At 46.2% G+C, this 13,700-nt stretch overlaps 1 protein-coding gene across 2 annotated transcripts in view; it reads left to right on the plus strand.

Annotated features, from left to right (window-relative positions):
• LOC140420555 (barrier-to-autointegration factor-like) overlaps positions 1-13,700 on the plus strand; it is a 71,919-nt gene that overhangs the window by 43,338 nt on the left and 14,881 nt on the right. For both annotated transcript variants that reach the window (XM_072504559.1, XM_072504551.1), the window contains exons 2-3: positions 2,801-2,974; positions 13,016-13,158. In XM_072504559.1, the coding sequence (XP_072360660.1) occupies positions 2,866-2,974; positions 13,016-13,158 (252 nt within the window). In that variant the 5' untranslated portion in view covers positions 2,801-2,865. The remainder of the gene's footprint in view (positions 1-2,800; positions 2,975-13,015; positions 13,159-13,700) is intronic.

Raw genomic sequence — 13,700 nt, forward strand, 5'->3', positions numbered from 1 at the left:
AGGGAGTGCAGGCGTAAGCCTCCGGTAAGAATTGTAACGTGGAACGTCTGGGGGTTAAAGGGGCCGGTTAAAAGGTCCCAGGCTTTTGCACACCTGAGGAGTTTGAAGGCAGAGGTGTTCTTCTTACAGGAGACACACCTCTGTATGAAGAACCCAGTTAGGCTGAGGAAAGGATGGGTGGGGCAGGTATTCCATTCGGGGTTTGACTCAAAGTCGTGGGGAGTGGCCATTTTGTTGAACAAATAACGGGACTTGTGGGGGCCAAGGAAATACGGGACCCGGAGGGAGGATATGTGATAGTGAATGGGGTGTTGGAGGGGTTGCCGGTGGTGCTAGTTAATGTGTACGTGCTGAATTGGGATGATGTTGGATTTGTGAGGAGTTTGCTGGGATTGATCCCAGAACTGCATATGCACCAATTGATTATGGGTGGAGATTTTAATTGCATGATGGAACCAAGGTGGACAGGTTGAGCCCCAAGTCAATGTGAAGGTTGAGGATGGCTCAGGAGTTGAGAAGGTTTATGGAGTGGATGGGAATGATTGACCCGTGGACGTTTAAGAACCGGGGGAGGAGTACTCCTTCTCACATGTATGTAAGGTGTACTCGAGAATTGATTTCTTTGTGGTGAGCCGGGCGGTGCTGTTGGGGGTGGTGAGGGTGGAGTATGCATTTATTTTTTAAATAAATCTAGAGTACCCAATTCCTTTTTTCCAATTAAGGGGCAATTTAGCGTGGCCAATCCACCTACCCTGCACATGTTTTGGGTTGTGGGGCAAAACCCATGCATACATGTGGAGAATGTGCAAACTCCAAATTGTTTTTAAAATTTAGAGTATCCAAATCTTTTTTTTCCAATTAGGGGTAATTTAGCGTGGCCAATCCACTTACCCTGCACATATTTGGGTTGTTGGGATGAGACCCACGCAGACATGAGGAGAATGTGCAAACTCCACACGCACAGTGACCCGGGGCCGGATCGAATCCGGGTCCTTGGTGCCGTGAGGCAGCAGTGCTAACCACTGCAGCACCGTGCCGTCCTGTACACGCTGCATGGCTGGAGGTGAGGCTCAGCGAGAGTAAGACGCAGAGGCCAGGAGGAGGCTAGATTAGGGTTTGTTGGTGGACAAGAGGTTCTGAAAAAGTGAGGTCGGCAATCGGGGAGTACGTGGAAATCAATCAGAACGGCGGCCATATTCTGGGAGGCGTTGAAGGCGGTGGTCTGAGGGGAGATTATCTTGTTCAAGGCACCGGGGGACAGGAGGAGGAGTTTGGATGGCTGGTGGATGAGTTTGTTGAGGTGAACAGGAGATACCCTACCAAAGATTTGCTCACGGAGAAGAAGAGGTTGCAGGGGCAGTTTGATAGGTTGACAACGGGGAAGGCAGTGGGGCAGTTAAGGAGGGCGAGTTGGGGTTCAATATGAATATGGGGCGAAGGCAATGCGCATGCAGGCCCATCAGTTGAGGAGTCAGGCTGCATCCAGGGAAATTTCAAAGGTGAGAACAGAGAGGGGGGATGCGAAGGTAGTGTCAGAGCCAGGGGAGATAAATGAGGTGTTCCGAGGGTACTATGAGAAGTTATGTAGGGTGAAGCCAGGTAGAGAGGAAGGCCATATGGGATGGTTCCTGGACGGATTGGAGTTTCCAAGGTTGGAGGAGCAGAGGAGCCAGGCATTGGAGGAGCCGCTGGGGCTAAGGGAGGTGATTCACAGTATTATGGGGGATGAAGTCAGGGAAGGTTCCAGGCCAGGATGGCTTTCTGGCAGAGTTCTATAAGGCGTTTGCAATGGAGTTAGCACTACATTTGTTGGGGATATTCAGTGAGGCATTGGAGAAGGGGGAGCTGCCAGAGACACTGACGCAGGCGTCGATTTGTTAATCCCGAAGAAGGGTAATGAACCGTTGAATTGTGGGTCATATAAGTCCATTCCATTGCTGAACACTGACATGTAGGTGCTGGTTAGGTTGGTGGCGGGGAAGGATGGAGGGGTGTGTGCCACGGGTGGGGGCGGTGGACCAACAGGGTTTTGTAAAGGGCAGGCTGCTCTCCAGCGATATCAGGAAGCTGTTAAATGTAGTTATGCTGTTGGTGGGGTGGGTGCCAGAGGTTATTGTCACTACAGATACAGAGAAGGCTTTTGATCGGATGGAGGTATTTATTTGAGATCTTGGGTAGGTTTGTGTTTGGCCCGAAGTTCATGGTGTGGGTGCGCTTGTTTTATGTAGCTACAGTGGCATATGCAGTTATGAATGCAACGGGTTCAGGGAGTTTTGGGTTGCACAGAGGTGCGAGACAGGGGTATCCGCTGTCGCCATTGATGTTCGCACTAGTCATTGAGCCCTTGGCAATGGTCCTCAGGAGGTCAGTGGAGTGGCAGGAGATGGCGAGGGGGATCAGGGAGCACCGGGTGTTGCTGTACGCGGACGATTTGTTGTTTGTATCGGATCCGTTGGAGAGTGTGGGTAGGGTCATGGGAACATTGCAGAGGTTTGGGGCCTGAGCTGGGTACAAGTTGAATGTCGGGAAGAGCGAGGTGTTCCCGGTGAATGCGACAGGGTCGAGGGCCAATTTGGAGATGTTTCCATTTAAGGTAGCTAGGGAAAGGTTCAGGTGTTTGGGGATGCAGGTGATGAGGGAATGGGCTACGATGCAGAAGTGGAATTTGACAACTTTGGTGAAGGAGATTAGGTGGGATTTTAAGAGATGGGACATCTGACGCAGACTACACCTGACGCTGGCAGGGAGGGTGCAGGACATGAAAATGAATATGCTACCAAGGTTTCTGTTTGTTTTCCAGATCGTTCCGATCTTTCTCCCAAAGGCCTTCTTTCGGAAATTGGAGACGGTGAACTCAGAGTTTGTATGGGCGGGGAAGGTGCCAAAGGTAAAGAGGGCCCTGCTACAGAGGCAAAAAAGGGGGTTGCCGTGCCCGAACCTGCTACATTATTATTCAACAGCGAATGTGGAGAAGGTGAGGAGATGGATGGGATGTACGGGAAGTGGAGGGAGGCGGGACTGGAATTTACGGGATTGGACGAGTTGCGGGAGAGGTTTGAGTTACCAATTTAGGCATATGCAGGTGTGGGACTTCAGAAGATTGCCGGGGTATACTCTAGTGGAGCAATTGCTGCTCCCAGATAGGTCGGGAGAGGGGAGAATTGTGGTGGGGGGTGCAAGTGGTGAGGATCAAGTGTAAATGAGAGGAGGAGTTGGGGGGGAATAGACTGGGATTTGTAGTGCGAGGCGGTGCGCAGGATGAAAATCTTTTGCTTACGGATCAGCTTGATTCAGTTCAAAGGGTGCATATGACTTGGACAAAAGATAAGTGGGTTCTTTCAAGGGATGGCCGACGAGTGCGAGAAGTGAGGGCGAGGACCGGTGAACCATGCGTCATGTTCTGGGGTTGTGAGAAGTTCCTACAAGAGAGGATCTAACCATCGCCCCTCGACATTCAATGGCATTGCCATCGCTGATCCCCCACAAATCAACATCCTGGGGGTTACCATTGATCAGAAACTGGGGGTTACCATTGATCCTACAGCGAGTAACTCACCTCCTGCCCCCCCGCAAAAGCCTGTCCATCATCTAGACATAGACATAGACATAGAACATACAGTGCAGAAGGAGGCCATTCGGCCCATCGAGTCTGCACCGGCCCACATTAATCCCTCACTTCCACCTTATCCCCGCAACCCAATAACCCCTCCCAACCCTTATGGACACTACGGGTAATTTAGCATGGCCAATCCACCTAACCTGCACGTCTTTGGACTGTGGGAGGAAACCGGAGCACCCGGAGGAAACCCACGCGGACACGGGGAGAACGTGCAAACTCCGCACAGACAGTGACCCAGCGGGGAATCGAACCTGGGACCCTGGCGCTGTGAAGCCACAGTGCTAATCACTTGTGCTACCGTGCTGCCCTACAAGGCACAAGTCAGGAGTGTAATGGAATACTCTCCATTTGCCTGGATGAGTGCAGCACCAACAACACTCAAGAAGCTTAACACCATCCAGAGCAAAGCAACTTGATTGCTCTCCCTTCCACAAACATTCAAACCCTTCACCACTAATGAACTGCAGAGCCTTGTGTATCATCTACAAGATGCACTGCAGTAACTCACCAAGATTCCTCACAACACCTCACCTTCCAAAAACCCCGACCACTACCATCTAGAACAGGCATTTTCAGGGTCAGGTGTCGGGATGGTCGCGGAGCTGTCCGTCGCAGCGCTCCCGATTGCACAAATTTGCGCGCAACGGCCGCAGCAGCCGGTTTTTAACATTGCTGGCTGCGAGCGGCTTGCAAAAAGTCCGCGACCATATAAAAAGAATGCGGCTGCACTGCGCATGCATGCCCGCTCATCGGTGCGTATGCGCAGATGTTTGCGCAATCGGGAGCACCGCGATAGACGGAGAGGCTTAAAGCAAGTGAGAGAGAGTTAAAGAGGCAGGGTGGTTTAAGGAAGATTTTCCAGAGTTTAGGGCAATAGCAGTCGACAGTACAGCCGCCAATTGTGGAGCAAAGGAAATAATGCACAATAAGCCAGAATTGGGAATACAACAAAAGAAGGTTAAAAGCCGGCTGCTGCGGCTGTTGCCCGCAAATTTGCGCAATCGGAGACGCAGAAGATTTTAAAAAAAATAATAATTCTATGTAAACCTCCTGCCTGAAGGGAGGCAGAGAGCACGTCACGTGAATGTAAGAGAATGTCGACATCACTTGCTTTGGGCACGATTGCTTTTCCTCCATTTTGTCAGCAGCAAACAAGGTAAGAGAAAAGGTCGTGAAGGCCGGCCGGCGTGGGTCCCGAAGGTTGGCCGGCATGGGTCCTGAAGGTTGGCCGGTTGGTAAAAATGGGTCCCTGGAAAAAAGTTTGAAAAACAATGGCTGGAGAAGAGCAAAAGGAGGTGCCCCTCCAAGGCACTCACCACCTTGACTTGGAAATATATCGCCGTTCCTTCACTGTTGCTGGGTCAAAATCCTGGAACTCCCTCCCTAATAGCACAGTGGGTGTACATACACCTAAGGGACTGCAGGGGTTCAAGAAGGCAGCTCACCGCCACCTTCTGTAGGGCAACTAGGGATGGACAGTAAATGCTGGCCGAACCAGCGACGCCCACATCCCATAAATGAATTTTTAAAAAACACACTAATTACGGACAGAAGGAAAGGGAATTTGGGGTATCTCTCTTCCCCTGTCTGTAACAAGCGTGAACTCCATTTTCTCTCTCCACAGATGTTGTTGAAAAATTGCTGAGTATTTCCAACATCAGCAGTACATTGCCTTTTTTTTTTACTATTGGTGCGCAATCAGCTATTCTCGAGACAAGGTGAGTCATAACTAATAGGCTTTAATCTGCTAGAACTGTTCCCCAGCAGCTTCGATACAGAAAGTGAAGGCTGCTGGGATGGCATTGCTTCTTGAGAGGCGGAGCTATGTACATCAGCCAATGGTAGACTCCTGGGTCTAGCCAATGGTCATCCACCTCTCAGGTACCGCAATACTTGGTATTACCACAACTATTACGATTCCATGAATAGAACAAAGAGAACAGAATTGTTCCTTGAGGAGAGAAGGCTAAGAAGAGATTTGATAGACGTATTTCAAATGATGAAGGGGTTAGAGTAAATTAAAAGAAGTCAATTCTGATAGCTGACGTATTGATAAGCTGAGAGCACCAATTTGGGGTCTGACAAAGAACCAGGAGCGACATGAGGACTACATTTTTTACCCAATGTATGGTTAGGATTTGTAATGAACAAAAGAACAAAGAAAATTACAGAACAGGAACTAAATTCCCCTATCCTTCTGGGGTTAATATCCCTCTATTTCCATTCTATTGATGCATTTGTCAAGACACCCCTTAAAAGTCACTACCGTGGGCAGCACGATGGTGCAGTGGTTAGCACTGCTGCCTCACGGCGCCAAGGTCCCAGGTTCGATCCCGGCTCTGGGTCACTGTCCGTTTGAAGTTTGCACATTCGCCCCGTGTTTGCGTGGGTTTCACCCCCCACAACCAAAAGATGTGCAGGGCGGGCGGATTGGCCTCGCTAAATTGTCCCTTAATTGGAAAAAAATTAATTGGGTACTCTAAATTTTAAAAATAATTTAAAAATAATCACTTAAATAGTTATTAGATTAAGTCACGATTAACTATGTGGTCCCTGGCGCTAGATTTTTACTGTAAAATTTAAATACTTAATACTAATCTCTGCCCTTAGGTTTAGTTACTCCTCTAACTAGTTAAGTAATTAGTTTTTTCAATGTTTTAATTTCAAATTTAACACATTCCCTACCAGCCAATCAGGTCACAGATTTACTGTGACGTCACTTTGTTTCCCCCCCCCCAAATTTTCACAATTTAAAAACACAGTGGGACACAGACACAAATACCACTTACCTCCTCAGACTGCAGTCCCGATATGAAGGACTCACCAATCAGTTCTCTCCCCTGTTGTCACCTGCAGCAGACAAGGCCACTCCCTGTAAATATGTGCAACAAATCAAGGGATAACCTTTTGGCTAAGATCAAGTGTAGTAGCCTTTTGGCTCAGATCTGGTGTGTCTCTTTTGTGGGGACCATGAATTGGATTCAGTTTGAATTTGAATTGGTTTTTGGAGCAGGCAAGAAGCTGGATTAGGAGTTTGCCCCTGACCACACTCCGAGCCCTGGCTTTGTAACTCAGAAAAAGTAATTTTAAAAAAGGCACCTCCTCCCACCATCGGCGAATTCCCACCTATCAAATTCCCAAACTCACTCTTCGATGAGTCTCACTCCAGTTGTGTCTTCTCTGTCTCACTGGGAGTGAATTTAAAAAAAAAAATTTTTTTTTTAGAGTACCCAATTCATTTTTTCCAACTAAAGAGCAATTTAACGAGGCCAATCCACCAAGCCTGCACATCTTTGGGTTGTGGGGGCGAAACCCACGCAAACACGGGGAGAATGTGAAAACTACACACGGACAGTGACCCAGAGCCGGGATCGAACTTGGGACCACGGTGCCGTGAGCCAGAAGTGCTAACCACTGTGCCACCATGCTGCCCTCCTGGGAATGAATTCTGAATTGCTCTTTTAAATAGGTACAGTAAGAAGTCTTACAACACCAGGTTAAATTTTAAATAGGCCTGAGATGACTCTTCTCTTCACCCCCTTCCCCCCCAAAAAAAACTGGTACTTTAGATCAAAGCAGTTCCAATCAGTGCCTTTAGGTCAATGTTTTTCAAACTTTTTTTTCCCGGGACCCACTTTTGCCAACGGGTCAACCTTCGGGATCCCTGAGTCTAGGCTATGATTGGGACACTAAAGCTTCCTTTCCCCAGACAAGGGAGAGAAAGAAAATCATCTAGTTTTCCTGTTCTCAATCACTAGTAACCCCTGGTGCAATAAACTTAGGTCAACATTTGAGTGAGGACAGGATAATTGAGCTAACGGACCCCCAGAATGCAAAGTACCTGAATTTAAAACAGACAATACTGGAAATAGTCAGCAGATCAGTCAGCGCTTGATGGCTGTGATGGAAGGCCATCGACCTGAAACGTTTAGCCATTTCTTTTTTATCACTGAACTTGGAAACGCTGTTCAAAGCTAAAATGAAGGGTGAGAGAAAGTAAAGGTATATCCTTATTCAGTCATCCTGTCTCTCCTTTCTCAGCGACATGGTGCCTTCCATATTCCACGTGTTGAAACCGCTGAGAGTTATATGAGCTGTCTGAGTTGTGTGATTGAATACATCCGCCTTCACAGAGACGTGAAATCAGCAGAAGCGGGCAGGCATTTAATTAAAATAGAGTGAGAAGGGAATGACAGTTTTTGTGGTCAGTGGTATGGAGGGATTTAAAACATGTGCAGAATCACAAAACAGTCTGAATCCCATTTGCAGATCTTTCTAAACAGTTCCAATGGTCAATTCTATTCAGCAATTAGAACAGAATTTCGATAGGACCATATAAATTTGCCTCCGAGCCAACGAGCTCGGTGATGAGGATAGTGAGAAAGAGCGTCAAAGTCGAAGGCTTGGTGGGAATCTATTGAACTATGTCCAAGCATTGCCAAGGTTTGATGAGAAGGAGGTAGAAGCCTTTTTCATTTCATTTGAGAAGGTAGCTAAACAAATGAAATGGCCACAGGACATGTGGGTATTACTGATTCAAACAAAGCTGGAAGGGAGAGCTAGTGAAGTGTTTGCATCACTACCGGAGGAGGTATCTGGAACGTATGAGGCTGTCAAAAATTCCATCTTAGGTGCATATGAACTGGTGCCTGAAGTCTACAAAGGTTTAGAAATTTAAGGAAAGAATTTGCTCAACATACATGGGAGTTTGAAAGGTTAAAACAGAGTAATTTTGATAGGTGGATAAGGGCTTTGAAAATAGACCAAACGTATGAAGCTCTCAGAGAAATTATACTTTTGGAGGAGTTTAAAAATTCAATTCCTGATGTAGTGAGAATTCATGTGGAAGAGCAGAGGGTTAAAACTGCGAAGTTAGCAGCAGAAATGGTAGATGATTATGAATTAGTTCATAAATCAAAGTTTGGTTTCCGACATCAGTTTCAGCCTGTGAGGGATAGAAACTGGGGACATGAGAAATACTCAAGTGGTAAAGGTAAAGGTGATCTGATGGGAGATAATAAGGAGAGTGTACCTCAGATTTAAAAAATCCAGGAGGGTGGAAAAGAAATGAAAAATTTCAAATGTTTTCACTGTAATAAACTAGGTCTTGTCAAGTCACAGTGTTCGTGGTTGAAGGAAAGCACTGGAAAGGCTGATGTGGTAAAACAGGATAAGACCGTGGGGTTTGTTAAAGTGGTAAAGGAAAGCCCAAGTGAAGCGAAGGAGGTGCAAAAGATTTTACAGCCTGATCAAGAGGTGATTGATAAGAAGGTGCCAGATGTCTTTAAAGAATTTACTTGTGTTGGGGAGTTTGGGGATTTTTCAGGGTATAAATTGAACATGGGGAAAAGTGAGTTGTTTGTGATGCATCCAGGGGAGCAGAGTAGAGAAATAGAGGACCTACCGTTGAGGAAGGTAACAAGGGACTTTCGTTACCTGGGGATCCAGATAGCTAAGAATTGGGGCACATTGCATAGGTTAAATTTAACGCGGTTGGTGGAACAGATGGAGGAGGATTTCAAGAGATGGGATTGTCTCACGTGCTTTTACAATTTGGTAGGTTAATCAAATGCCACCTTAAACATCCTCACTGATCAGCGTCCAGCTTTATCACACTTCCAGACAGAAATGCTGAGCACAAATTAGGGAAGGATTTTAAGCTATGAAGCCCAGCTCTGTTCTCACTAACAGATACACGGCCACTTCCCCTCAGTTGTATTCATTCTAGCATTACCTTCCTTTCTTAAAATAAATTTAGAGCACCCAATTCTTTTTTTCCAATTAAGGTGCAATTTAGTGTGGCCAATCCACCTACCCTGCACATCTTTGGATTGTGGGGGCGAAACCCACGCAAACACTGGGAGAATGTGCAAACTCCACACTGACAGTGACCCAGGGCCGGGATCGAACCTGAGAGCTCTGCGCCGTGAGGCAGCAGCACTAACGACTGCGCCACGGTGCTGCCCTCCAACATGATCTTCCTGATAAATGTACGTCTATCAGCTCCTATGTCCCCGAAACGAATTACATTGCACTGAAATTACTTCTTTAAAATAATTAAAGGGGCAAAATTGATAAGCATGAATCTGATACATCAATTGTAATCCCCTATTAGACAGTGCGACCTCGAATATCACCATCAGTAAGAGCGAAAATAAACTCTAGCCAAATTGGGAGAAAAATTGAATGTCTTGCATTTACATATTGCCTTTCACAACCACCAGTATATCCCAAAGAGATTTACAGCAAGTTAAGTACATTTGATCAGAGCTGGAAAGTTACAGGGATTTATTCCAATTGGCAAAGTTGAGTGCAGCTGGAAGAGCGGTCAATCTAAGCGTAGTTGGACTAGATGCCACAAAATTGCTGCAGACAAGCTACAGTGGATGTGTGAGGATGGCACAAAACAGACAAGTGTGACATACCATGATAGCCGGTCGCCTGGTAGGAGTAGCAATACTGTAGTCATTGTTGTAACATTAAAAATGTAATGGTCAATTTATGTACAGCAACTTCCCAAAATAAGATAATGACTTTTTTTGTGTTGTTGATTTGAGGAATAAACATTGGCAGGATAATTACTGGAGAGAATTCTTCGAGACAGGATCTACTCCCAATTGGAAGCAAATGGACGTATTAGCGAGAGGCAGCACGGTTTTGTGAAGGGGAGGTCGTGACTCACTAACTTGATAGAAGGGCCTGTACTTTTCTTTGTTCTTTGATATCAGAGGTAACTCCCCTGCTCTTGAAAATATTCATTCAGGGCCCCAGTTCAGTGTGTTGTTTAAAACTTGGCACATTGACAGCATAGCACTCCCTCAGTACTGCACTGAAGTATCTGTCTTGATTTTGTATTTAAGTCCTGGCCGGGGACTTGAACCCAGAACCTCCTGATTGAAAGTGAGAATAATATCAAATTAGCTGTCGGAAAATCTAGCATATTTTCTGACCAACTTGATAAACTTCACTAACCCATAGGTTCCTTCAGGAAATTTCCAAGATGTAAAAGAGTTTAACATAGCCACATTTACTAGTTCCATGTGAACCTGTTTCAAAGGGCAGAAATCTTCTGGGAAAATAAATATCTGTCATTTTACCTGACTATCTGCCTAAATAATTTATAGACATGATGTCGGGTCCAGCTATATTTGTCTTCAAGGTCCAGAACTTCTGTTCCAGGAGTCGGACCCTGGAGTTACCCCAGAAGATGTGCTTGGGGATGCCCCACAGAAGTGCCCATGTAAGGACGGCACGGGAATTGTCCAGGAGTTTAAACATCCATTGGGCAATTACCATGCACCTGGAACCATCTGAAACTCCGATTTAAATTGGAGTCTTTGGACGGTTCTGACTCTTGGCAGAATAGTTACCCAGGAAAAATTGGAAGGATTAAAACTACTTCCAAGTCTTGGGTATCTATCTATACTATTGACCACTCCCCTGCTCTGACTCCTGTTGCTCGTTTTAGCCTTAGTTTACTTATTCTTATTCTGTCACCTTTGCTCATGAGTCGCCAGGTATCTTTCTGATACCGCCACGTGGTTCAAGTCCAAGTAATGATTAATAATGCAACGCACCGCTTAGTAAGAGTTAAATCAACGCTCATTTATTGTATACAGCAATTAATACTTATACAATAATCCTACTTCTAGACTACTACCTACCACTAAAGGCCAATACTTAACTTTGGAAATGGCCCACCAGGTCAGGGAAACGAATAGTCTTTCGAATTGGTTCTGAGCCTGCGGGATTCAAAAGCTGGTACAAGTCGATAGTCAGGAGTGCCTATCTGGTAGCGATCGCTGGAGTAAAACCTACGGTTTCTTGTAGCAGGGTCTCGAAGGTTGCGAGCAGGAAAAGAAGGGTCGATTTGAACTGGGCCCCTATTCCTATAGACCCCAGGGGCTTCCCGCCTCTCGGGGCGGACCTTGTACCTGGTTCCAAGTGATTGGACTTGGTTCCAATCACTTGGTTCGATATGCTCCAATACTGGAGCGATTCCTTTATTGGGGGGTGGTCGTTTACCTTTCTTTGTGTTAGCCCCTGCTGGCGCCGAAAGGTCTGGGTCGGCTTTATGTTGCTAATTTGTAGCAATTGTTCCCGGGGATGGCTGCTTAATATGCAGATGGCTGGGTTGTTGTGATGTTGATGGCTGCAGGTATTGGTCTGGACTGACTTCCCCGGAGGCGAATACACTGTTTTACCTGCAGCTGTCCGTTTGAGTCCTGTTGGCTGATTTTCCCATCAGCCTCTTCCGTTCGCCATTTTAAATCGGGGTTTGACCATTCTAATCGGGAGTCAGCCATTTTACATGGCTACACTCCCTTCTGGACTACACTCCCAACACCCTCCTAATTACCTTCCACATCCGACTACCCTCTCTGACCTGCAGACTTCCCATGACCACCCTCCCCACCGCCAGACACCCCCCTGACTATCCTCCCCACACCCCCTGACCACCCTCCACCCACCCCCCCGACTACTGTCTCAACTCTCCTCAACTACCTTCCTAACATCCCCTTCCCAATGCTCCGACCACCCTCTTGACAGCCCCAACTCCCCCACCCATTGACTACCCTCCTGGCCGCCCCACTTCGTCCTCCTGACCCTCCTCCCTCAACCATCTGAGCCACCAGAATCTCATCCCTGAACTCCCTAACCCCTCACCCACTTACCTTCACACTTACCTTTTCCCTGGTTTCTCAGTGACTAGGACCTTTAAATGTAACTACTTTGGTGTATCAATAGAGGGTGTGACTTCACATCCCCTAATGTGCTGCACTGCACATTTCTCGCCAGGAAGGAAGATTGTGTGAGAAATGGGCAGCTCCCAACCTGGGTAAATCAAAAGGAGCAGAGTAGCAATCCGATGCTGATTGCAACTCAAGGAATTTCTGGCCCCAAATATCTTATCAAATCTACGGTATCCAATGATTGCATAATTTTAGAAGCTTGATCATATGTCATGAGTCTACTTTTGACACTAACCTTCTAAATATACCCTTGTAGTTGAGAGCCTCATGCTAGTTTCTCGGCATTCTCTGTAAAGCCTCAATAAGATTCACCAGAGGTGAGGATTAGGGTTGGCTACAATGCAGCAAATGACAAAAGCCAAAGTTTTACATAACCCAAGTGCAGTGATTATAATAAAATCAAAATACAGAAGATACTGAAAATCTGAAATAAAACAGAAAATGCTGGAAAGACTCAGCAAGTCTGGAAGCAGCTGTGGAAAGAAACAGAGTTTTTCAAGTCCGTCTGACTTCTTCAGAACTGAAGCGGGGTAGAAATGTGATGGATTATATAGTTGGAGAGGAGGGCGGAGAAAGTGGAGCAGAATAGAAGGTCAGGGCTAGGTAGGAGCTCAGTATAACTATTGCTTACTGTCATCAACAGGTTTAAAGCTCTGTACAATGATTTCAACATCACACAAGCACAGGAATTTTGTTTCTGAACCAATGGGGAATAAGTCAGTTTCCTCCTTGGCTGGTATTGGAACAACACTTGGAAGAAAACTGGAAGAGCAAGGCTTTGATAAGGTAACACACTTTGATAGAAGTTTGCAACATACTCCTTGGAAATTGTCTAAATGGGATAGAGAAATTGAACCTGTGTTCTGGCTCAAAAACCTGTTACATCTCTAACTTTCTCCAGTTTTTATGAAAGATCATCAACCTGAAACTTTAACTTTGTTTCTTTCTCCACAGTTGCTGACTGATCTGCTGAGTATTTCCAGCTTTTCGGTTTAGGAATCCTTATGGACCCTGACAATGCCTTTTTGTTGTAGGTTGCATGGGTCATTCTTTGTTCTAGTTTTAACTCGTTCCCCCTGCTCCTCATTGACGTATCTGTCCCACTTTCTAGTCTCACCTGAAACTAGAAAATCTAATCAACTTTGCTTCACATTTCCACCCCCTCTCCCTGATCCATCTCCGACTTTTCATTTTCTCAACTTCTCTATCATTTCTGTGGATAGACTATCGGCGCAATGATTCCCATAATCATCAGGCAGACCTGATCGGGGAACTTAAGGTGAAGGAACCCTTGGGGGCAGTGACCATAATATGATTGAATTTACCCT

Source organism: Scyliorhinus torazame, chromosome 1 (assembly GCF_047496885.1).
Source record: "Scyliorhinus torazame isolate Kashiwa2021f chromosome 1, sScyTor2.1, whole genome shotgun sequence".
In the NCBI taxonomy this organism is placed as follows: Eukaryota; Metazoa; Chordata; class Chondrichthyes; order Carcharhiniformes; family Scyliorhinidae; genus Scyliorhinus; species Scyliorhinus torazame.